General features: G+C 35.4%; 2 protein-coding genes across 2 annotated transcripts in view; one reads left to right on the top strand and one right to left on the bottom strand.

Moving 5' to 3' along the window:
• Kif11 (kinesin family member 11) overlaps positions 1–14,894 on the top strand; it is a 51,355-nt gene extending 36,461 nt beyond the window's left edge. The window contains exons 18-22 of the mRNA XM_005333730.5: positions 4,066–4,345; positions 6,923–7,145; positions 8,339–8,490; positions 8,819–8,935; positions 13,328–14,894. Coding sequence (XP_005333787.1) covers positions 4,066–4,345; positions 6,923–7,145; positions 8,339–8,490; positions 8,819–8,935; positions 13,328–13,459 — 904 coding nt within the window. The 3' untranslated portion in view covers positions 13,460–14,894. The remainder of the gene's footprint in view (positions 1–4,065; positions 4,346–6,922; positions 7,146–8,338; positions 8,491–8,818; positions 8,936–13,327) is intronic.
• On the bottom strand, positions 1,542–1,984 carry LOC101978706 (large ribosomal subunit protein eL36). The gene has a single exon (XM_040272867.2). The coding sequence runs from the start codon at positions 1,921–1,923 to the stop codon at positions 1,618–1,620; it is 306 nt and encodes a 101-aa protein (XP_040128801.1). The 5' UTR covers positions 1,924–1,984; the 3' UTR covers positions 1,542–1,617.
• Positions 14,895–26,923: the final 12,029 nt, after the last annotated feature.

The raw sequence follows: 26,923 nt of genomic DNA, 5'->3' as shown, positions 1-26,923 counted from the left end.
CGATGTGGCAGTGTCCCTGTAGTACACTGTTTTAAGGTCTTCAGGGAATAGTCCGAGAAGGGCAATAGCTGGGTCAAATGGTGGTTCCATTCCCAGCTTTCCTAGGAATCTCCATACTGCTTTCCAAATTGGCTGCACCAATTTGCAGTCCCACCAGCAATGTACAAGAGTACCCTTTTCCCCACATCCTCGCCAACACTTATTGTTGTTTGACTTCATAATGGCTGCCAATCTTACTGGAGTGAGATGGTATCTTTGGGTGGTTTGGATTTGCATTTCTCTGACTGCTAGAGATGGTGAGCATTTTTTCATGTACTTGTTGATTGATTGTATGTCCTCCTCTTGAGAAGTGTTTGTTCAGGTCCTTGGCCCATTTGTTGATTGGGTTATTTGTTATCTTATTGTCTAATTTTTTGAGTTCTTTGTATATTCTGGATATTAGGGCTGTATCTGAAGTGTGAGGAGTCAAAATTTGTTCCCATGATGTAGGCTCCCTATTTACCTCTCTTATTGTTTCTCTTGCTGAGAAAAAACTTTTTAGTTTAAGTAAGTCCCATTATTATTAACTCTTATGCTAAGAGTTAATATATTTTCTTATTTTTTTTTAAATAACACGTTTACTTTATTTATTTATTTTTATGTGGTGCTGAAGATTGAACCCATGGCCTCACGCATGTTAGACACGCACTCTACCACTGAGCCACAACCCCAGCCCAATATATTTTCTTATTTTTCAGTCTTAAAATACATGTTGAGTAATTTCAAAATTTCTAATCTACATCACTGATTAAAAAAATATGCTTACTAACTGGAATAGGGTTAGGTAAACAATGGCTGATGGGCTGGATTCCTGTAATCATAAACAATTTGTTTATAATTTACCTGTTTGTTTACATGTTGTCTTTGACTGCCTGTGCACTGCAGCAGTATAGTTGTCATCAGAATCATTGCACCATAAACCTAAAATACTTTACGTCTGGCTTTTTAAGAAAAAGCCTAATGCTTATACCTGCATTAGGGTTTTCTGTGGTTTTATAGCCTCATTGCTTGTCAGTCCTGTATACTTACCATATTGAACCCAGGACCTCAATGATAGGCAAGTGCCCTGCTACTGAGCTGTATCCCCTATGTTTTCTTTTAGCAGTTTTAGAATTTCATGTTTTACTTGAAATTAAATTTAGGTTGGTGTATGTATGTTTGGTATTAGAGATCAAACCTAGAGCCCTTGACACATGATAGGCAAGTGCTCTACCATTGAGCTATACCCACTCCCATCTCAATATTTTACAGTCATTAAGTCCATGATCTATTTTAAAGTATGTATACATATGTATTTAAAAGTTCATAAGATTTGTTAAGTTTCAATTTTTTTTCCTATGTATATTTTAAATTCATGAGAAGGATATTCTACTTACCCATATTTTTACCCTTTTAATTTTTCCTTATGGAAATCTCAAGCTTCCTTTAGAATAGGACAAGTTTACAAGCCACAGATTCTGTTTTCCTTTGTCTGAGAATGTCTTGATTTCACCTTCATCCCTGAAAGACTTTTTTTTTTTTTTTTTTTTTTTTTTTTTTTTTTTGGTTTTCTGGGATGATTTATTGAGGAAAGGGGGCTCAGTCCTTCTTGGCAGCTGCCTTTCTCATGGCGGCCAGGACGTTGCTCGGCTTCTCTCGCTTCCTCTTGGCCCGAATGTGTGTTCCCACTCTTTTCTTGATGAACTTGAGGGCCCCTTTGTCCTTGGAGACCTTGAGCAGCTCCATGGCCCAATGCTGATAGGGGGCAAAGCCACACACCTCCTGGATCATGTCCCGCACGAACCTGGTGTGCCCGTGGCGGCGGCTGTGCCTCAGCTTGCTCACTTTCTTGGTCACCTTGTGGCCCTTGTTGAGGCCTACGGCCGTGGAGTAGCGCAGAGCCATGGCTGCTGCTCTCCAATGGCTCCCGGAGCGGAAAGCCTGAAAGATATTTTTATTGTATGTAATATTCAGGATTGAGTTCTTTTTTTCAGTATTTGAAATATGTTCTTCCATTTCCTTCTGGCCTCCATAAGATCAGATTTTCATTATTAAAGTAATTGTTCCCCTATTGGCAGATTATCTGCAGCTGCTTCTAAAAATTTTTTCTTCATCTTTAATTTTTAGAAATATAATTACATGTCTATTTAATGTATTTATTTCAGTGTGCCCTATTCGATTTGTTCAGCTTCTGTAATCTGTTGGCTGTGCCTTTCACCAAATGTGGAAATTTTCATCTATTATTTCTTTGAATATTTTCTAGACCCGTACACTCTGTCCTCTCCTTCTGTGACCTTTTTTTTTTTTTTTTGGTACTGGAGATTGAACTCAGGGGCACTTGACCACTGAGCCACATCTCTAGCCCTATTTTGTACTTTAGTTAGAAATAGGGTCTCACTGAGTTGCTTAGTGCCTTGCTGTTGCTGAGGCTGGCTTTGAACTCTCTATCCTCCTGCCTCAGCCTCCCAGGTCACTGGGATTACATTAAGGCTTGTGAGATTACACACCCAGCTTCCTTCTGTGACTTTTGATGACATAATGTTAGCTCTTTTATTATGGCCCCTGAAGAGAAAGCTTTATATCTTTTATTCAGATAAGTAGATAAACATACATCTTTCTTGTTCAAATTCAGTCAATTCTATTGACCTCTCTTCAAGTTCACTTAGTCTTCCTCTATAATTTCTAAACTACTGTTGAACTCATCAGTAAGGTATTTTATTTATTATTGCATTTTTATAACCCATTTTGTAACTTTTATTTTATAATCAACTTTATAAGTTGCTGGGGCTGGCCTGGAATTTAGGATTTTTTTTTGTACCAGGGATTGAACTCAGGGGAACCTGACCACTGAGCCACATTCCTAGCCCTATTTTGTATTTTATTTAGAGACGGGTCTCATTGAGTTGCTTAGCACCTTGATTTTGCTGAGTCTGGCTTTGAAATTGCAATCCTACTGCCTCAGCCTTCCAAGCAACTGGGATGATAGGTGTGTGCCACAGCACCTGGCAGTTTAGGATCCTTTTGCCTCTATTGCATGTGCTACCATTCCCAGCAAAGATCCCTTTTTATCCCTGGTAATCCTCCGTGTTCTGGTCTGTTTTATCTGAAATTAATATAGGTACTTCAGCTTTCCTTTGGTAGCTATTTGCATGATGTATCTTTCTCCATCCCTTTACTTTTGGCCTAAATATTTATATTTAAAATATGTTTTTTATAGACAAAATATAGCTAGCTGCTCTTTTTTGTCAAACTTAACAATATGGACTTCTTTTTTTTTTCCTTTTTTCTTTTGTATGGTGCTGAGGAGCAAACTCCAGACCTCATACATGCTAAGCAAGTGCTACCATGCCAGAGCCCCCAATTTGTGGCTCTAATCATATATTTAGACCACTTGCATTTAAAATGAAAGTTAACATAATCATATTAAAATCTGTAGATCTGCTGTTTTCTATTTCTTGCATCATTTGTTCTTTATTTCATTTTTCCCCTTTCTTTTTCTTAATTTAAATTGAACATTTTTATATTTTCATTTTCTCTCTTACATTGACTTATACCTCATATAGTGTTTTAAAATAACTTAAATCTATCATCAAATAATCTGTTCTTTCATGTTAATAAAATGGCTTTATAATAGTATATTCCCATTTCTTCCTGTGCCTGTGTCATTATTTTCCTATATTTTATATATGCTATGTGTATACTCACTAGAATTACCTAGGAAATCTGGGTGATACTCATGTACAATGATTATAACTGCTTTTGACATTTTAGTAACTATCTAGATAAATACTGTGAGAACTACAAACAGAAGCATCATATCTGGAAGAGGGCTGGGAAAGGTTTTATGAGAAATGACCACTTTTTCAAAAGTCATTTAATGGTAGAGGTGATGTCAGTCTGCTCTTTATGAATTTAGAAGATTCATTTAGAGCAGGAGCCACACTACCTGCATCAAATCTGTCACTTGAGAGGTATATAATCTTGGGAAGGTATATATCCTTTGAGTCTTAGTTTCCCATTTCAACAATGATATTTTCTTTTTTCTAGGAAATCTAAGGATATAATCAAGAAAACAACTTTTCACAGTAAAAAATTTGGTACTAATTCCGATGGTTTGTCTCAAGAACTCAGACATTTTAACCAAAAAGGTAGAAAATTGGTTGAAGAGTCTGTGAAACACTGTGATACACTCAGTAGTAACCTGGAAAAAATATTTCAAGAGACTGAACAGAGATGCAAGTCTCTGACTACAAGCACAGCTTGTTTTTCTGAACAGTGGGTATCTTGCTTAAATAAAAGGGAAGAGGAACTCCAGAACATGTTGGAGGTAATAATTTTGTACCTGGAACCTACTTTGGGGAGAATAGTTATAATCAGAAAATTAAATATTCTTAGCTTAGAACTGATTTCAAAACAAATTATATTTTAAGACATAATGACTTAACTTTTTAAAAAAAATATTTATTTTTCAATTGTAGTTGGACACAATACCTTTATTTTACTTATTTATTTTTGTGTGGTGCTGAGGATCGAACCCAGGGCCTCGAACGTGCTAGGTGAGCGCTCTACTGCTGAGCCACAACCCAAGCCCGACTTAAACTTTTAAGTAAAATACTTGGTATGCTTATACATGATCTTGTTTTATGCTTTGGTATGTGTCTTCTACATGCCTAATGTAATATCCAATTTCTGTCTTATATCTAACCTTGATTTTTTTACTTATTTCTTTAGGGAAGGGCACTCTGTCTTTAAATATTTAATACTTTCCATTTGTATTTACTTTTCTCCAGGTACTTTCAAGCCTATTGTTGTTTTAAGAATTTAGGATTTGGTTTGGTTGCTCAAAGGATACTTGATAGGCTTGTGGGTTTGCTTGAACTTAACACTTGCTTAAGCCCTTTATGATTTGTTTTTCTTTTCTGATCAATAAAAGGATTTCACTATGTTCTCAGAAAGTAGACTCAAAGAATTTAAGTATTTTAAGTTATATAAACAACCTGGGATAAGGAGAAGAACCAGGGTTCATAGAGAAATAACAGACAATAAAACATACAGGATTATGAGCCTAGACAACAAGTCATACCAGAAGGAAGCTATGAAAGAATCTTGAAGTTGTGTCCAAAGAATTTAATAGCCAACCTGCTAGCATTCCCCTGCTCTAAGATGGTTTAATGGAGCATCAATAAGAATAATTAGGGCTGGAGTTGTGGCTCAGTAGTGGACCTCTTGTCTAGCATGTGTGAGGCACTGGGTTGGATTCTCAGCACCACATATAAATAAATAAATAAATAAAAGGTCCATCGACAACTAAAAAAACCATTAAAAAAACAACAATTATGAGGGCTGGGGATATATAGCTCAGTAGAGTGCTTGCCTTGCATGCACAAGCACCTGGGTTCAAGCCCCAGCACTACCACCACCAAAAAAAAAAAAAAAAAAAAAATTAATGACTACAATAGATAAAAACACATCAATTATATTAAAGCTAATTAATTCATTAAAATTTCAGGGGTTTCTTTTGGATCATGCTAGGGAAACAATGCATTATTTTGAAAACAGGTAAATAAGGAGAAACAACATCCATTTATTTTTTCTTCAAAGAGCCATATCTTGGTTTAACAGGATAATTGATAAAGAAAAGTATTTCATAGAATCTCAGCAAGTAAAATGAAGGAAAAATGATACAATTAGAATATCATCACTTTGCAACTCCCAATGAAATAACCTCTGTGGCCATTAATGATTGGTAAATCATTTTATCAGATGTTCAAGAGTTAAGGGAGAGATTAAGAGGAACTTTCTAATAGAGTAACTACTTCTGAACCCAGTGATTAATATATATATATATATATATATATAATATAAAGAGTCAGGGTTCCAGGAATTGAACTCAGGGGCACTAGACCACTGAGCCACATCCCCAGCCCTGTTTTGTATTTTACTTGGAGACAGGGTCTCACTGAGTTGCTTAGTGCCTCGCTTTTGCTGAGGCTGGCTTTGAATTCGTGATCCTCCTACCTCAGGTTTTCAAGCCTCTGGGATTACAGGTGTGCACCACCTCATCTGGCCCCACTATTAATCTTTCAGATATAACCAGGGCATTGTATGCCTGAAGTACCACCTGTGAAATAGGCCTACAGAAATTAAACCTGAATTAGATCAAGCCTGTAAATTTAACCAGTTTATAGAAAATACAGATGAACATAGGAATATATATGGGATAGCAATGCAATAGACCAAATCCAGAATTTGAGATATCCAAAAGGGTAAAAACCTGATTTTTTTCAACAATAGTTTTAAAGGAAAAAAGATGAGGAAGGATAACTTGTAGATCAAAAGAATCTTAAGTCTTAGTTTGCTTGAGACAATCCTTCCTTATATCTGTTATGTTGGAGTAATTATTAGGAATAGGGCTTATTGCTTTGAAAAGTGTCCTAGTTTGGATAAAAATTATATAGTCACTTAATTAAGATATATTCAGTGTCTAGTGATGAATTCTGGTTCATACAAACCAATTGGGGAAAACATTTGGTGAGATTTGAATACTCTAGACATTTGATCTATAGGAATAAATGTTAAATTTTTAAATAGGATATTTGTCTTAAAGTGCTCTTAATTCTTAGACATATGCTGAAGTAAATAGATGAAATGATGTGGAATTTGCTTCAAAATGATCCTTATGATGAGGACTGGGAGGTCAGTCTTATTTTATCTGTGCCCACGTGTTGATAAATGTTGAGACTGGGTGATGAATACAAGAGGTTAATTATCTTGTTCTCTTTACTTTTGTATACGTTTTTAAATTTTATAATGGACAGTTTCAAGGTAAAGGGATATGACATGTTGAATAAAGCACTCGATAACTTTAATTTTAGTAATGAAAGCTTATTTGTGTCAATTACAGGTTGTAAACCAATGTTGTGAGACTTCAAGTTCAGAGATCACTGAAAAATTAAGTGGACATAAAGAAGCTAATGAGAACCAACATAATATTTTTCTTGGTCAGATAACTACTGATGAAAAGCAGTTGATAGAACAAAGTCTAGAGCTTAATGAAAGTATAAAAATTGGTTTATCTAAGCTTAATTGCTTTCTGCAACAGGATCTGAAACTGGATATCCCGACAGGTAATTTCAAAAGGAAATAGAATTGTTAAATTTTTTGAAATTGAATTTAATGCTATACAGTGTTAGATGTTATTTAAAACTGATGCTGATCAATTGCATGATATGAATTTTTCACCTCACTGTAATCAATTTAATAATGGAAAAATTAGAACCTCAAAATAGTTTAATATCAAGTATTAGGTGTCATGATATAGCTGGTATATACAAAATTTAGCATCATAATTTAGTAAAATTTCACATTCAAGGAACTGACTAATCTAAGAAAGGGCATTTTAAAAATAAATCATAAAACTGACCAGCCATCTATCTAGCACTCTGTAAAATGATATTTTTTTTTTCAGGACCAAGGACTGAACCCAGGGTGTGTCCTAGGCAAGAATTCTTGCCACTAAGTTAAATGCCCAACCCTATAAAATAATATTTGAATATCAAGAGTATTGGAGGAATTTGTTGACTAAATCCAGTTTAATGCAAAGTTTACCACATTGTGCATTTTGTTATGTGTCCCTCTCATTTTGTTGTGGACTATTAGCAAATAGGAATTATTACCATTTGAGAGATCAGACATGGCAAATATCAGTAGATCATAATGATTCAGAGTCCTTCATGAAAAAGATTTTATGCAGGACAAATAATTGGATTATTCTTTAGATTGTGGTGATAGTTGCACACCCTGTAAATTCACCAAAAATCATTGAATTGTACATTTAAAGTAAGTGAACTTTATGGTATGTGAATTATACCTCAAAGCTTTTTTTTTTTTTTTAAAGAAGCAACTATAAAAGAAGATTGTGCTAAAGGATGTTGGGTTAGCTGCTGGACATGGTGGCACATGCCTGTAGTCCCAGCTTCTCAGAAGGTTAAGGAGGATCACTTGAGTCCATGAGTTTGGGACCACTCAGGGCAGCATGCTGAGACCCCATCTCTGAAAGAAAAAAAAAGTTAGTTTATTTTTTCAGCCAAAGACCTATAAGGTTATTGTTCACCTATCAGTGAAATTAAGAATTTTGTTAAAATGTTGAATGAAAAGCAAGAGCCAAATAATAAAAAGGTGTGAAGATGTAGCTAATTGTATAGCACCCCTAGATTTCAATCCCGAGTACCACCAAACTTTTTTTTAACTTATTTTAAAAAATAAAAATTATTTATATCTCAAACTTCTACTTTCCGTACTTGTCTAATGTTCACTATAGGCACAACACCACAGAGAAAGAATTATTCATACCCATCAACATTAGTAAGAACCAAACCACGTGAACAGCTCCTTGATCAGCTGAAAAAGAATCAGCCTGAGCTGTTAATGATGACGGGTTGTTCAGAAAACAATAAAGAAGAAAATAATCAGGTAAAATTTAAAGTATCATAATTTTAGAATCTCCCTTAATCTTGACGTGATTGATTTCACGTGAAAAATGTTATTATTTACCCTTCAAACCTGCCCTGCATCTCATAGTTATCTACACCCACCCCCCGCTTTTTAAATATTTTTTTAGTTGTTGATGTACCTTTATTTTTTAATTTATTTATATGTAGTGCTGAGGATTTAACTCAGTGCGTCACACATGCTAAGCAAGTGCTCTGCCACTACGCCACAACCCCAGTCCCTATCTAACCCTTTTTTGTGATGATTTTTAAGCGTTGGACTTAATCACTCATCTGACTTATTATTTTAGGACATGGATGAAGAAAAGACGGTTCTGGTGCAATACATTGAAGAACCTCTAAATCAAGAGCCATCTATAGATACCAGTGTGGATTGTTCTTCAAGTGGTGGGGTTCCGTTTTTCCAGGTATCTGATTATATAATTTCATATAATTCTTCCACATCTCCCACAAGTCAGTCACTTACTATTCAGTGTAAAGGCATTACTCTTGGTGTACCATAACAAATTTTCAGTCATTGCTTTGGGATGGCTTATTGACTTTTCTGATTTAACTTATTTATATAGTCTGATTTTTTTTTTTTTTTTTTAAAGAGAGAGTGAGAGGGGGGGACAGAGAGAGAGAGAGAATTTTTTAACATTTATTTATTTTTTCTTAGTTCTCGGCGGACACAACATCTTTGTTGGTATGTGGTGCTGCTGAGGATCGAACCCGGGCCGCACGCATGCTAGGCGAGCGCGCTACCGCTTGAGCCACATCCCCAGCCCTATAGTCTGATATTGATAAGGGGTTTTCTATTGGATAAATGAAGGCAAATTTTTACTTAATCTATATACTTAGCTGGTAATTTTTAGCTATTACATTTATCCCCTTTCTCCTCCTTATATACTCAGAATAGATACTAAGAGAAGTCATTTTTCTCTTCCTTCTGCCTTCCTTCTCCCAAACCTTATAGATCTTGACGTGGAAGGCCTAGATCTTGTATCTGCCCATTAAATTTTGAAGGCTTAAGCAGTTTTTAGAGTGAAGTCCTCTTCTATTAGTGATTTATCCTGCCTGAGGCTCCTCTTATTAACTATTCCTCAAAGTTTCCTGAGCTCCTTAACTGCCCTGATCTTATGCAGTTAAATCCTATGACCTCTCCTTATCCTCTTTTTAACACTGTTAGAAACATGGCACTATAAATTATCATCTTTCCCTCTATTTTGAAGATATGAGCATAGGTAAAATATGGATTTCCTTATGTAAGACATTGACATCTACAGTTTTCAGTTAGAGAGCTGCTTCTGATAGGTATTGCGGGTACCTGTTTTTAATAGATTTGCAGGTCTTTTTTCCTCAAGGTCCAAACATTCTTCCTCTATCCCTGATTTAAACTGTTAAAAATTCTAGCACAGATGCCCTTAAATTCCTCTCTGTCTACCTCAGGGCAATTTCATCTCCAAATTCTTCCTATCTTTTGCTTTACTTTTTTGTTTTTTAAGAACTGTGAGTATATTTTAGTTTTTGACCCCTTTCTTTTTCTTATGAAGTTAGGGAAAGGGGGAAAGATAGAACCTTAGTGATCACTTAATCCCTGGTCAGAAATCCTTTAATTGTATTGTTTGTGGCATTTTAAAGGTTAGACTTAGTGACTTAGCTACAGCAAGGAAGTCCCTACAGTATTGGAAGGCTTTGGGGTTTGGTTTTAGATGTTTAGGTGAAATCTAGAGGTGATTTTTTCTCTAATAGCAGTCTGATGTGGAGTGTTTGCTGGATTTAAAAGACAGTGATATGGAAAATTTCTCTGGGTCTAAAAAATTTTTTTTTTTTTTTTTTTTTTTTGTGAGAGCTTTATTTTTGCTGTGCTGGGGGTTGAGCCCACAGCCTGATATATATGCAAGTGTTTTGTTTTGTTTTTTAATATTTATTTGTAAGTGTAGATGGACACAACACAATGCCTTTATTTTTATGTGGTGCTGAGGATCCAACCTGGGTCCCGCCCATGCTAGGCGAGCGCTCTACCGCTGAACCACAATACCAGCCCTATGCAAGTGTTTTACCACTGAGCTCATCCCCAGCCCTGTGCTGGGTCTAAAACTTGAAAGTTAGTTTAGGATTTGTCTTAACATCGACGACTGAGTACACAATCAATGTCACCACTATCTTTCTTTTTTTTTTTTTTTTTTAGTAGTAGTACTAGGGATTGGTGCTTAACCATGGTGCTTAATGACTGAGCTACATCTTTTTATTTTGAGACAGGATCTCACTAAATTGCCAAGGTTGTCCTCAAGCTTCTGATCCTCCTGCCTTAGCCTCCAAAGTTGCTGGGATTATAGGTTTAATTATAGGGATTATAGGTATAATTATACACCCAATTATCACCAATTTCTTATGGGCAAGTAGGAGGATTCCAATGAAATAAAACTCTCAAATGAGAAATGTGAAATAAATTTTTAAAAACAAGATACACCAAAGTTTCTCTTTTTTGTTTTTTCAACCTTTTAGTTTTTAAAATATTTTTATTTATTCTTTTTAGATATACATGACAGTATAGTAAGTATATTTTGATGTATTATACATACATAGAATATAACTTATTCTAATTAGGATTATATTCTTGTGGTTGTACATGATGTGGAGTTACACTTGTTATGTATTCATATATGAATGTAGGAAAGTTATGTCCAATTCATTTTATGTCTTTCCTATTCCCATCCTTCCTCCCTTCCTTCACTCCACTTTGTCTAATCCACTGAACTTTTTTTTTTTTTTAAATATTTATTCCTAAGTTTTAGGTGGACACAATATCTTTATTTTATATTTATGTGGTGCTGAGGATTGAACCCAGTGCCTCTAGCATGCTAGGTGAGCACTCCACCACTGAGCCATAATCCCAGCCCCTCCACTGAACTTCTATTCTCCACCCCCTAACCCTGCCCCATTGTGTGTTGGCATCCACATATCAGAGAACATTTGGCCTTTATTTTTGGGGGATTGGCTTATTTCACTTAGTGTGATAGTCCCCAGTTTCATCCATTTACTGGCAAATGCCATAATTTCATTCTTTTTTATGGCTGAGTAATATTCCATTGTGTGTACACCATATTTTCTTTTTCCATTCATATGTTGAAGGGCACCTTGGTGGGTTCAATAGATTAAACATTGTGAATTGAGCTGCTATAAACATTGATGTGGCTGTGTCACTGTACCATGTTGATTTGAAGTCCTTTGGGTATAAACCGAGGAGTGGGATAGCTGGGTCAAATGTTGATTCCTCCAAGTTATCTGAGGAATCTCCATACTTTTTTCCAGAGTTGTTGCACCAGTTTGCAGCCCCACCAGCAATGTATGAGTGTAACTTTTCTCTACATCCTCGCCAGCATTTTTTGTATTTTTGATAATTGCCATTCTGTCTAGAGTGAGCTAGAATCTCAGTGTGCTTTTAATTTGCATTTCTCTAATTGCTAGAGATGTTGAATAGTTTTTCATATATTTGTTCACCATTCATATTTCTTCTTTGGTGAAGTGCCTGTTCAGTTCATTTGTCCATTTATTGATTGGGTTGTTTGCTTTTTTGGTGTAAAGTTTTTTGAGTTCTCTCTATATCCTGGAGAATAATGCTCTGAGGTGGCAAAGATTTTCTTCCATTCTGTGAGCTCTCTTTTCATATTCTTGATTGTATCCTTTGCTGGGAAGAAGCTCTTTAGTTTGATGCTATCTTATTGATTCTTGATTTTACTTCTTATGCTCTAGGAGTCTTGTTGAAGAATTTAGTTCCTAAGCTGACATGCTAGATATTTGGGCCTACTTTTTCTTCTAGGAGGCACAGGGTCTCTCTGGTCAAATGCGTAGGTCCTCAATCTACATTGAGTTGAGTTTTGTGCAAGGTGAGAGATAGAGGTTTAATTTCATTTTGCTTCATGTGGGTTTCCAGTTTTCCCAGATCTATTCATTTGTTGGAAGAGGATACCTTTTCTCTAATATATATTTATGGTGGCTTTGTCTAGTATGAGATAACTGTATGTATATGGGTTTGTTTCTAAATAAGTTTCTTAAATAGCCTATGTACTAGCTTCTCTGTCAAAAATAGAATTGATTTTTATAAATAATCTTTGTTTCCCTAAGCAGGATATCTCAGCAGCAATATTTATATTTAAACTGGATAAATTTTATTATAATTGTATAATGTTTAGTAGCATTTGTGGTTTTTACTCACTAGAATTCAGTAGCACCCACTTCCTAGTTAACTGCCCCAAAATGTCTTCAGACATTGCCACATGTCCATTGGGTAGAAAAATCACTCCCTATTGAGAACCACTACTGTACAGTATAATTTGCAGTTTTGTCTTAGAAAATAATGCAGAAAACTAATATTTCTTTTATCCGATTCCTTCCATTGGTATTATAAAGAAGACATTCACCTGTACTTGCCAGAAATACAGTTTGCTCAAATTTGTGTTGAACTTTTTCTGAATTTTTCCATACTTAAGCTGTCATGCCTACAACCCAGAAAACTTTGAAATTAAAGTATAATTAATGTGTATAAAACATTATATTGCCGGGTGCGGTGCACACATCTGTAATCCCAGCAGCTCTGGAGGCTGAGACAGGAGGATCAGGAGTTCAAAGCCAGCCTCAGCAATGGCAAAGCGCTTAGCAACTCAGTGAGATCCTGTCTCTAAATAAAATACAAAATAGGGCTGGGGATGAGGCTCAGTGGGTTGAGTGTCCCTGAGTTCAATTCCTAGTACCAAAAAACAAAAACAAAAACAAAAAAAAACATTATATTGACTTAATTTCTCCTCTTAAATCCACAGCATAAAAAATCACATGGAAAAGACAAAGAAAACAAAGGCTTTAACCCAGTGGAGAGGTCTAAAGTGGAAGAATCTACAGAGAACTCTGTTACAAAGAGCAGATTACCATTACGAGCCCAGATAAATATTTAGTTAATTTGAGAGTTGATATTATTTTTAAGAAAAATCAAAAATAAAACCTGAAACCCTAGAACTTGAGCCTTGTGTACAGATTAAAAAGGAGTAGAATATTTCAAGACAGTACAGTAAATGTAGTTGAATTTTAATCAATTGTTTGGTCATCCCTATAATTTCCTATATTAAGTTGGATTTCATTTGGGATTTTTATTGAGTAAGTATAGTATGTTTCTTGCTTTTCATATAAAGTAGCCTTTCTACAACAAATGAAAAGTATTTTTCTTGTATATTATTAAATATAAAACGTATGTGAATTGTGTTGTTTTAGGCTTGAACTTACGTAGATAAATATTTCCAACACTTGGCCTTGGAAAGGACCAACTCATTTATTTTCTTGATGAGACTTATCTATATTTTTTTGCCTCTTCCATAAACCCTGTTGCCTTCTCCTCAGCTTACTTTATCCCTTTTAATTTGTCACCAAACCATATGTTGAACTACAAAGTTTCCTTTCTTATTATTAGAAAACCAGAATTTTACCCAGAAATCTTAAACTATTGTTCAGTGATTATGTCTAAAATTACTGTTACTGATAAATATACCCCTGAGAGTATCCCTTCCTTCAGGGATAATTAAAAAAATTTATATATATATATTTAGTTTTAGGTGGACATAATATCTTTATTTTATTTTTTTATTTTTATGTGATGCTGAGGATTGAACCCAGTGCCTCATGTGTGCCAGGTGAGTGCTCTATCACTGAGCCATAGCCCCAGCCCCTCTTCAGGGATATTTTAATTGCTTTTCCCTAGATATAAAAGCATTTCATTCCTTTATTAGCCCCCACAAAACCCAACTTTTCTACAGTATAAATTGCTATTATGGGCAAACTGCCTAGAATTCTGATTCATGGCTTTGTGGCACCACTCTAAAGGCCATGTCTTTTGGAGAAGGTCACCATAATTTAAAGAATTTTCAAAACTGTCAATTATGACTAAAGTTTATATTCTTTTGCTTATCTTTGTATATAATAAATTTGTGTATATATATATATATATATATATTTTTTTTTTCTTCTTCTTCTTCTTCTCTGTTGAAATCTTAACCTTGAAAAGAACCCTGGCATTTTTGATCTGGTGACCATATTTCTGGAAGTTGAGGTATTTCAACATGAAGAACCAGAGCATATAGAATTTTGTGTCTACATCAAGTTTAGTATATACATTTTAGAAAGATGATTTTTGATTAATGATATAAAACTGTGCCATATTGGAGAATTAGAAAATTTGCTACTTCAAGGAATTAAATTTACCTCGCAGAAGTATTAATTATTTTAATAGAAATAAGGGATATAATTTTTTCTGCAAACAGGTGTCAACGTAAACTATCATAATATCTAATAAAATGCCGTTGGAACATCCATAATTAATAAATTTGGTTTCCTCATTAATTTGCTTGCCTTATAATTCTTATCTGGCAATTATTGAGTTTAACAAACTGCCTTAGTACTACTAAAATGTACTTCTACATAGGTACCACCAAGGAATAATATCCCTGGTAAACATGCCAAGCTTCCAGTTGCATTCCAAGGGGCTATTCCTTAGGTATAAGATTAATGAGAAATAGATTGCAGTTTAGCTTTAAATCATCTCATTCTATCTATTTTAAACTTGAGACTATTAATGCACCTAATTTAACTGCCTGACAGAAGGAAAAACAATCCATAAAATTTTAACTTCTAGAGACATAAATTAGCTATACAAATAAATATTCATATACAGTGTTAGGCACTCAAAAAGTAACCAAGAGTTGCATCCACTAAAGTGGCATAGTATTGTAATCCCAGCAATTCAGGAGGCTGAAAACAAGAGGATCATAAGTTGGAAGCCAGCCTAGGCAATTTAGTGAGACCCTGTCTCAAAAAAAAAAAGCTGGGATGTAGCATGATGGTAGAGCACTCCTGGGTTCAATTCCCAGGACTGTTAAAAGCAGGGTAGGGTAAGTATTACTTGTAGTAGTTATTACTACAAGGACATGTTCTTTCACAGAAACAATGAAAAAAAAAATGAAGCAAAAACATTGAGAAACAATGTCTTAACTTGGAAAACAGTTTATATGCTGAGTCAAGAAGAAGGTAATCCCAAAACAGTAGGAAAGTGTTGTGTTTTATGTGGTCTTCACCATCCCCTCCCCATTTTGAAGTCTCTTCAGTAGTCCTAAAAAGGGCAGCCCATGTTCTCCTCATGGGTTTCTGGTGGTCCCTGGTTTCTAGGGAGCAAAGAGGCTTTATTCTCAAAAGATTGTTCTAATTTGAGACAACTGAGGGAATTGCTTTTGTTTCACTAACTCAAAACTCAAGGTAGAAAAGAGGCAAGCATTTCTCAAAAACAAGGCAACATGGCATGGTGGTGCACACCTGTAAACCCAGCAGTTTGGGAGGCTGAGGCAGACAGAGGATTGCAAGTTCAAAGCGAGCCTCAGCAAAAGCAAGGCACTAAGCAACTCAGTGAGATCCTGTCTTTAAAGAAAATACAAAATAGGACTGGGGATATGGCTCAGTGGTTCAGTGCCCCTGAGTTCAGTCCCCAGTACCCAAAAAAACCAAAACAACAACAAAAAACACCCATAAGGCAAATGAACAACTCACTGCCCTCTGGGGCCAACAGTTACAATTGAGGCAAGGGAAGAAGTGCTGAAAGCCTGAGAGGAAATGCAGTGGAGAGAATTTTTTAGGGAAATTAGATCATCCAAAGTACCCACAAATGTGCTGGAGAATCTAGGAAGCTACATGCCCATGGCAAATTGCAAAGTGAGAAAAGATCTGAGCCTTAGCTTCCACCTGTCAGCTCTCCAGGCTGTGTAAGCAAGAAGTAAAAAAAAAAAAAAAAAAAAGAAGTAAAGGCCTTGCCAGATTTTAAATGGCCTGGCTAAGTGCTGAAGGTGCAGCCCAATACAGCCAATCTACAAATCTAGGAGGGTTTTTGTTTTATTTATATTTTGGATGACTGGGTCTTCAAGGAAACCTGTCAATACATGAGCTGAACATAAGCAAAAAGAAGAGACCTTAGAGACCACATAAGTTAAAAAAAAACAGCTTAAAAAAGTCACTAGGCTACTATAACCCACAGCAAACAATAAAGCCTCTGAGAACTAAAGGATGATTTTGATTTACCATATTAAAGATTCAAAATGCTCACCTTTCAACAAAATAATACATGACTCATTCACGGAACAAAGAATAAACGCTGAGAAAGTACACATTGGACTTTTTTTTTTAATTCTGAAAGTGATTTTTCTTTAAATTTTTAAACATACATAAAATCTAAAAAGTACATACATTTATGGAGTACCATGTGATATTTCAATACATGTATACCTTGTATAATGTTTACCATCAATTCAACATATCTATCTCCTTTTTTTTTTTTTTTAACTTGTACTGGAGATTGAACTATGGGGCACTTTACCACTAGCCTTTTTTATTTTTTGAGACAAGGCCTCACTTAAGTTGCTTAGGGTCTTGCTGAGTTGCTGAGGCTGGCCTCAAACTTGGAATACTCTTGCCGCAGCCTCCCAACTCACTTGTATTACAAGTGTGTACCACTGCACCCAGCCAATTTTCATTTCCTTATGGTGCAAATATTCCAAATCCTTTCTTCTAGATTTATTGAAATGTACAGTATAATGTTATCTATTGTCAACCCTACTGTGCAATAGGACATCATAATTTCTTACTCTTACTCCTATCAGTGCTAGACAAAAAATTTTAAGCAACTATTTCAAATATATTCAAAGAGCTAAAGGAATCCAGGAAAGCAATGTCTCCACAAATACAGACTATCAATAAAGAAATTATTAAAAGGAGATGGACAAATTAAGATCTGGAAAGTATAATAATGAGTGAAAAAAATCACTAAAGGATTTTAATAGCAGATGTGAGCAAACTGTAGAAGCAGTAGAAAGAATCAGTGGAGCTCAGACTAGGTTGTTAGAAATTATCCAACAGGAGATCTGTGGTGTGCCAACAAACATATCAACATTTGCAAAATTGGAGTTCAAAGAGAAAAGAGAGACAAAGGGACAGAAAGAATATTTGAAGAAATAATGATCCCAAACACTTCAAATTTGTTAAAAAAATTTTTGAATCTACATACCCAAGAAGTTTATCAAATTCCAAACAGGATAAATTCAGAAGAAATCCATGCTACTAAAGTAATCATAAGAAAAATGCAACTCAAAGCCACAGGATAGCTGGGCGTGGTGGTACATGCCTGTAATCCCAGTGGCTTGGGAGGCTAAGGCAGTTCAAAGCCTGCTTCAGCAAAAGCGAGGTGCTAGCAACTCTGTGAGACCCTGTCTCCAAATAAAATACAAAATGGGGCTGGGGATGTGGATCAGTGGTCAAATGCCCCTAAATTCAATCCCCGGTACAAAAAAAAAAAAAAAAAAAACCCACAAAAGAGAGATCACTTTACGTTCATGAGAATGACCTCACTAAAAAATAAAGAAAAAGATCAAGTGTTGATGAGGCTTTTGGGATAGGGGAACTCTTGTATGTTGCTAGTGGGAATGTAAAATGGCCTAACACTGTGAAAGAAGGTGAGTTTTAAAAAATTAGGATTGCTCAGCAATTTCACTCATAGGTATTTGCCACAAGAAAATAAAACATGCACCCATACAAAAATCAGTAGATAAATATAGCAGCACCACTTAAAACAGCCAAATATCCATCAGTTTATGAATAGCTAGACAAAATGTGGCATATACATGTGATGGACTACTTAGCCATAAAAATTAAGTACTGGTGCATTATGTGGAAGAAACTCAAAAACATTGTGCTCAGTGAATTAAGTCAGACAAAGCTTGCATATTGCATGATTCCATTTTTATGAAATATTCAGAATAGGTAAATACATAGAAACAGAATAGGTAAACATAGAAACAAGACTGGAGTGAGGGGGGAATCTGGGAGTGATTACCTAAGAGATATGTGATTTTCTTTAGGGTATTAGAAATAGGTAGAGGTGGTAGATGAAAAACACTTGAACATATTAATAGTCTTATGCTCTACCAACTGAGCTACCCAGGTACCTTATTAAAATATACTAAATGCCACTGAATTACATATTTTAAAATGGTTGTCTTTATATAATATGAACTCACCTAAAAAGACTCATTGAAAATATCAAACAGCATCAAAAATTCAAGACATCGATATTGTTGGCAGATTAATTTTTTTTAAAAATAGTACAATTTAAGCAATGTATTGTGTGCTCAAAAAACTTAGTAGTTTTCAGCTATTTTAAATGTATTTGAAGAGCTAAAGGATACCATATTTGTTTGTTTGTTAAATCAAGAGAAGCATGAGATTGAAGAGTTCTTAAGTAAGAAACTAATGTCTCAACAAATAGAGAGTATCAATAAGGAGATAGAAATGATGAGGAACCAAAAGGAAATTCTGGAGTTGAAAATTGCAATAACTAGCAGGGTGCAGTGGCACATGCTTGTAATCTCAGTGCCTCAGAAGGCTCAGGTGGGAGGATTATAAATTTAAAGCTAGCCTCAGCAATTTAGTGATACCCTGTCTCAAAATTTAAAAAAATTAAAAGGGCTGAGGGTGTAGCTCAGCAGTAAAGCACCACTGGGTTCAATTCTCAGTACAAAAGAAAAAGGGGGGGTGCAATAACTAAAGTAAATTTATTAGACTCAAGCGCAGATCTGCTTAAGCAAAACAAAGACTCAGCAAACTTGAAAATAGGTCAGCTGAGATTGACCCAGAAATAGAAAAGAAGAATGAAGAAAAGTTCTGAGCATCAGAAACCTATGGGACATTGTCATACATACTAACTTAGACATCATTGGAGTCCTAGAAGAAGAGAAATGGACAGGATATTTGAAAAAACAATGAAAACCTTCTAAATTTGCTGGAAAACATTATATACACAAGAAACCCATCAAACCCCAAGTAGGACAAACTCAAAAAAGGTCCATATCCATACTATTATAATTCAACTACTAATACCCAAAAGAAAAGAGACAAAAGCATTTGATCACATGGATCTTTCAGAAGATTAACAGCTGATTTGTCATCACAAACCATGGAGACCAGAAGTCCATGAAAAGACATTTAAAGTACTGAAAGAAAATCACTGTCAACCAAAAATTCTACATCTGACAAAACTATCCTTCAAAAATGAGACTATAAGTCATTCCAAGAAAAACAAAACTGAGGCAATTTGTGATTAGGAAACCTGCCACACAAGAAATATTCAAGGTAGTCCATTGTGATGAGATGAAAAAACACTGGAGAGTAACACGAGTCCATGTGAAAAAAACAAAGAATACTGGTTAAAGTAACTAGGTTAATAAAAGACAATATAATATATTTTTGTTTGTAAATCTTTTTTAAATTTTTTAGTTTTAGGTGAACATAATATCTTTATCATATTTTTTGCGGTGCTGAGGATCAAACCCAGTGTCTCATGCATGCTAGATGAGCATTCTACCACTGAGCCACAACGCCAGCCCCTTGTTTATAATTCTTTTTTCCTCCTTTCTGATTTAAAAGACAACTGCATACATAACTATCATGAATCTGTGCTGTTGGTCACCAATGTATGATTATGTAATTTGCATGACAACATCACAGAAGGGGAAGGGGACAGTTATATGTGAGCAAGGTTTTGTACACTGTTGATATTGGCATTAATCTGAACTACACTGTTATATTAGATATTAATTATAATCCTTATAAACAAAAGGAATGATTCAATATATGTACACGTAAAGAAAATAAATGACTGGGCTGGCATTTTTTTAAGATGGGTTTTCACTGTGTTGCCCATGCTGGTCTCAAATTCCTGGGCTCAAATGATTCTCCCACCTCAGCCCACTGAATGCTGGGGCTGTAGGTATATACTACTAATGTCCAGAAAAAGGGACATACTTTATTGATAAAAGGATCAGTTCATCAGTAAGATGTAATAATTATAAGCATATGTAATTAACAGCCCAAATACTCCAAAAACTGATAGAACTGAAAAAAGAAACAAAGAATAACAGTTGGAAACTTCAATTTGTTACTTTTCATAATAGAACAAATAGGAGGTCAAGAAAGAAATAGAGGGCTGGGGTTGTGTGGCTCAGTGGTAGAGTGCTTGCCTAGCATCTGTGAGGCCCTGGGTTCAATTATCAGCGCCACATTAAATAAATAAATATGTAAGTTATAAAAAAGTATATATCTAAAAAAAAAAATAGAGGTCTGGAATTGTGGCTCAGTGGCCTAGTAAAGGTATTGTGTCCAAAGAAATAGAAAACAGGAATAAAATGCCAATTAGAAGTAACAGATGTGGAAAGAAAAAAGAATATATTAATATATTAAAATGGGAAAAAAGATCTAACAGACATTTTAAAAAATTGTTTTTAGGGACTGGGGATGTGGCTCAAGCGGTAGCGCGCTCGCCTGGCATGCATGCGGCCCGGGTTCGATCCTCAGCACCACATACAAACAAAGATGTTGTATCTGCCGAAAACTAAGAAAAAAATAAATAAATATTAAAAAATTCTCTCTCTCTCTCTCTCTCTCTAAAAGAAAAAAAAATTGTTTTTAGTTGTAGATGGACACAATATCTTTGTTTTTATTTATTTTTAATGTGGTGCTGAGGATTGAACCCAGTGCCTCACACATGTGAGGCAAGCACTCTACCACTGAGCTACAACCCCAGCTCCCTAACGTATATTTATAGAACACTTCATTCATAGTAGCAAAACACAATCTTCTTAAATGTTTATGGAGTGCTCTGGGATAGACCATAGGTTAGGTCTTAAACATGAAACATGCCTCAACAAATTTAAAGAACCTGAAATCATAGAGTAGGTTGTTCAATCATAATGGAATGAAATTAAAAATTGACAACAGGAGGCTCAGGTTGTGGCTCATTGGTAGAACACTCGCCTAGCACATGGGAGGTGCTGGGTTCGATCCTCAGCACCACACAAAAATAAATAAATAAATAAAATAAAGGTATTGTGTCTGACCACAACTAAAAACAATTGACAACAGAAGGACATTTGAGAAATTCACAAATCTGTGGCAATTAGAATCCATATTCCTAAATAACCAGGTGTTCAAAGAAGAAATCATAAGAGAAATTAGAAAATACTTAGGAATGAGAACAAATACACAGAATATCAAACTTACAGGACACACTTAAGCAGTGCTTATAAGCAAAGAGGAAGAAAGTTCTTAAGTCAAAGGCCTAAACTTCTACAAAAAGGTCCAGACAAGGTGGTAAACACCTATAATTCCAGCAGCTCGAGGCTAAGTCAGGAGAGTCACAAGTTCAGAGCCAGCTCAGCAACTTAGCAAGGCCCTTAGCAACTCAGTGAGACCCTGTTTCAAATATGAAAAGAGCTGGGAATGTAGCTCAGTGATAAAGTACTCCTGGGTTAAATCTCCAGAAGGAGAAGGAGAAGGGGAGAAAAGGGAATGGGTTATGGGAGGAAGAGAAAGAAGAAGGTAGGAAAAAAGAAGAGCAAAACTTGAAACCCAAGAAAGAAATAATTAAAGATTATCATAAACAGCTTGGTGTGGTGGTAAATGCCTGTAATCCCAGTTACCTGGGAGGCTAAGGCAAGAGAACGGCAAGTTGGTGGGCAGCCTCAGCCACTCTGTCTCAAAATTTTAAAAAGGGAGAAGATGTACCTCATTGGTAGAGGGCTTTCTGAGTTCAATGCCCAGTACTAAAAAAAAAAAAAAGAAGAAGAAGAAGAAGAGAAAGAAAACTGACTGTCATCATAGCACTGTATATCTAATAAAAGTATTTTCTTTGAATGATAAGGAATTAAGTACTGAATCAAATCCTGGGCCTTGTGCATGCTATACAAGCACTTTACCACTGAGTTACATCCCAACCTATCCTTTTTTATTTTACTTTGAGACAGAGTCTTGTTAAATTGCTGAGGCCAGCTGGCCTCAAACTATCAAGAAGCTGGAATTACAGGCATGTGCTATCATACCTGGCAGTTCATGTGTCTTAAGAAATGAAATTTGAGCTTGGCATCATGAAACTGCCAATGTTAATTAAAAGAAATAGTAAAATGTGTTCATTAAGCAGAAAAAAAAATTACCAAATACCATCTCAGAAACCTAGAAAAGAATGAAGAGCAATGGAAAATATAAATGCATTGGAAAAGGTAAATTAATCACTCTAAAACAATAACAATGTTTTGTAGAGCCTAAAATTTGTATGAAATTAAAATCTGCAAGATGGGAAAAAGGCAAGAGTTTCTAAGCTCCTTTGGTTGTCAGGGACATGGTAAAGTTTCTGATTAATGTTAGACTTTCGTAAGTAAAGTATAAAGTAAATTTAGACATTGATAAGTAAAATTTTAATTGTTTCAGATAACCATTGAAAGAATAGTAAAAGAATCTAAACTAAAAAGCTAATACAAAGGGAAGATGAAATTTTCCAAATAATCCAAAAGGAGAGAAAGAATAAACACAGAACACACAAAAGGAACATCTAGAAAGCAATAGATAAGAGGGTAGATTTTTAAACCAAATATATCTAATTATGCTAAATCTAAATGGTAAAATAATTCAAGTTAAAAAGTAAGGATTATAAAAAATGGATTAAGTGAAATTCAACTATATATTGCCTACAAGAGTCATCTTTTACAAAGATGTGAAAAGTTCTTCTAATCAAAGTAAAGTTGAGGGCTGGGTTGTAGCTCTGTAGATGAGTACTTGCCTAGCACCTTTGAGGCCTTGGGTTTTATAACCATCATCCCTCGTTGCAAAACATCAAACAAACCAAATCACCACAGAGTGTCAAAAAGTAGTACTGAAAATAAAAATATTTAATTTATAGATGGTAAAAGTCAATCCACTAGGAAAATATGACATTGCAAGCAACTAACAATATTAAAACACAAAAAAGCAAAAGTTCACAGGACTAAAAAGAGAAATAAATAAAAAGCTTGAACAGACTAACAAAATGGCACCATCCCCAAATGTCCTTGCCTTTTTAACTGTCTATTTACTATATTATCTTCTAGCCTCTTGCCCACCCAAAGTCTTTCATGGATCCCTTCCTTGCCTTCCAAGTATACATCTCCAATGTATACTTGAAAAACCTAAGAAAATAAGTATTTGATCTGATATCCTGTTAATCTAACCTAACTTCCTTATTCAAAAGCTTTTGTTTTGAAGGAGACTTAAACCTTTGCTGCTATGCCTTAGATTGGTAAAATAACTAATGAAGCAGGTGGTTTTTGTTCAGCAGAAGCATCAGGGGCAGATCTCATTTAGGACATGTTCCCTCTCACTGTTGTTACTGTCAATTGTAGATGAGTTGGCTGGATAAGTCAAAATTAAGCTGGTAAAGACAAAATCAGTTACCCTTCTAGAATCACTCCAATATTTCTTTTTATCAATAGGATTAAACTATGAATTGGTAAACCTAATAATCTTTCCTGAGTCTTCTATAGAGACAATGAGCCTATATATATCTTTAGTATGAAAAAATTACTTAATTAAAATATTCAGTAATTGAAATATTATGTATCATAATAATATTATACATAATATGTGATATTTTAAGTAGCTTGTAATTTTTGTATTTTTTCAAATAAAAAGTAGAAATCAAATTTATTTAAATAATTTTGAATAATATACTTAGGTGCCTGATTATAATAGGCAACATAATTTGCATATACATTTAGATTTGATTAAAAAAAAAAACTTTGCTTTTTTTTCTTTTGTAGAGATTTCCTGGCTTTCACCTTTATATCTAAGCTGACCCATATGGGTGCACATCCAGGGAATACAGAAAGCTATGGGTTTCTAGTTCATAAAGTTTCTTCCATGTGTTACCATTGCTGAAACAATACCGAAGGGTCTCTGGAGCCACAGAAAGCCCTTACTTGAGATTAAATCCTTGCTTCACTGTTTATTACCTCTGTGCCTTTGAACAAGTTGCCTAACCTCTCTAGACCTATTTCCTCACTTGTAAAATGGAATTATTGTCTGCTGAATTCTCAAAATGTAGCAAAAGTTTCTGAGGCTGCCAGGCTTGAAGGTAGGTTGAAAATAATGAGCCTGTAGTCACATGGTGGCTGGTCTCACGTCAGTTCCAAGGCTGGAACTCCATGTGATAACCTCCTGTCTACCTCCACAACCAATGCTCCTGAAGATCATGAAAGAGAAGGGTCTTATAAACTCTAGCTCAGTGCCATGAGTCATTAGAGTTTAGGAGAAGCTACTTTCCATCCTGTAATGATATTGTCATTGTCATTACTGCTGTTGCAGCCACAACAGCAATGCCACAGCTATCACTACAATTATTGCTGCTCCTGTCTATATCCCTTGTGTCCTCATTTCTTCTGAGAATTCTTCCATATTCCACTCCACTGGATATTCACCTTACCTCCTAGAGAAACATAATAGACTATTTCTCACTAGAAGCCCATGAAGCCCCTTGTACACAAAGTTGGGCTTTCAGCCTGAGTACTCCTGCAGGGGTGATGGTGACCCACGCTTGATGATGCCTACCTGGTGCCAGGTACGGTGCTGGGGGATGAGGGGACAGGGATAACCAAGACATAGTGCCTGCTCTTTGAGAACCATTAGTCCAATGGTGTCCTCTCTGATCTTGGGGACTATTCCCTATTTTACTAAATCCAGTCCCCTACATCAATCTGGGCATTCATCAGCTTTTTTCCTTTTTAAGCTATTTCTGCTTTAACCATTCAATCCCTTTTTCTCTCTACTTTCCCTCTTCCAGATATCAAACATGGCTCTTTCCTTTCTAGCTTGAGTGACTGTGTGGTTGGAGATACCAATAGTCAAGAAAGGGAACCCATGAAGAACCATTCAGAATAATCTTTTCAAACTATCAAAGGCTTAGGAAACCTATCTCTGTTGTCAGTTTCTGTTTTTCCTCAACAAAAGTCATGCACAACAATTTTTTTGCATAGTTTATCAGGCTAAAAAAATTAAATCAGCCAAAAATATTTTACCCTTCAAATTCAGAGAAGGGAAGATGGGCTGAAGTAACAGCTGTTGTTCTGCCACCAGGCAAAATTTATTCCCCTCAAACGGAAGTTGAGAACTTACTAGTTTGGGCATGGAGACTAAAACTTTTTAAAGCATAGTACATTTAATTCTTATAACCATATGATGAAGGTGTGATTATTAGCCTGGCTTCTTTTTTAAAGGCTGAAAACAAAACAATAATACAAAACAGATTGAGAGAGAACACTGGGCCACCTACCTTCTATGAATATATATAAAGATTACACAAATGTCCAGATGCTAAGCGAAGAAACCTAAGAAGATTAGAATATTGTCCATGGATATCCAGATCCTTCCCACTCTACTGACTACAGAATCTTGAGTAGCAGTTTCATTGCATTTCTAATTTTGAATCTTCATGTTATGTGTTCATTATAATTAAATCCATTACAATAACAAAAATATCAGACAATCTTGAGTTTGTTTTTGAGACATTTATTTATTAATCCTAGTCTAACAAAGCTTTTCCAGGGCAGGAACCTTGTCCTATCAACCTTTATAGCTCCCACTAAAGATTTAAATCTCGTGTGTTAGAACTGTGAATTTACAATGGACTTTATTCTAGTCAAAGATTTCCAAAATCCATATTTTGTGTACTAATTCCAAGCATTATTTAACTAGATCAATATCATATTATCCTAAGAGTCAGGAGAGCCCCTCAGATAACTTCTTCTCCATCGTTGTAGTCGTGATTGGCAACAGCGGCATTACCATCATCACAGTGACCACCATGTATTGAGTGGTTACTGTATACTAGCGATTTACATGTAACAACTCATTTAATCCACATAATTTAATGAGGAGAGAGTATTACAATCCATGTGCTACTATTAAGGAAACAGGAGCCCAGAGATTTTAAGAAATTCATCAGATCTGGGGATGTAGCTCAGTAACATCTGGGAGGCTAAGACAAGAGGATCACAAGTTCAAAGCCAGCCTCAGCAATGGTGAGGTGCTAAGCAATTCAGTGAGACCCTGTCTCTAAATAAAATAGAAAATAGGGCTGGGGATGTGGCTCAGGGGTTGAGTGCCCCTGAGTTCAATCCCCAGTTCCCCCCAAATAAACAAATTAAACCTAATAAAAACCAAAGTAAAAATGATGGATACTACACTAATTCACTTTTTCAAAAGTATCCATCAAGCCCTTACTCCCTTCCTGCATACCAGTTTAGGGACAGGCTTCAAAATTCAGAAAGTGCAGAATGGGATGCTTCATAAGGCTACTTTTTACCTTATTCTCCTCCATGTCCCCACACTACCCAGTTTTCTTCTTCTAAGCAACCTATGCTGCCAATTTCTTGGGAGACCTGTCATTTCAGCTAGGTATGTGTATTAGGGTTCTCTAGAGGAACAGAATCAACAGGAAGTATAATAAGGGAATTTATCAGGTTGGCTTATGCAAC

This window comes from Ictidomys tridecemlineatus, chromosome 1, assembly GCF_052094955.1.
Source record: "Ictidomys tridecemlineatus isolate mIctTri1 chromosome 1, mIctTri1.hap1, whole genome shotgun sequence".
In the NCBI taxonomy this organism is placed as follows: Eukaryota; Metazoa; Chordata; class Mammalia; order Rodentia; family Sciuridae; genus Ictidomys; species Ictidomys tridecemlineatus.
This window is presented reverse-complemented; position numbering and strand designations above follow the sequence as displayed.

What these genes read in the sequence shown, in the direction of transcription:
- LOC101978706 (XM_040272867.2), bottom strand. Translation starts at nt 1,923, where the DNA reads ATGGCTCTGCGCTACTCCACGGCCGTAGGCCTCAACAAGGGCCACAAG.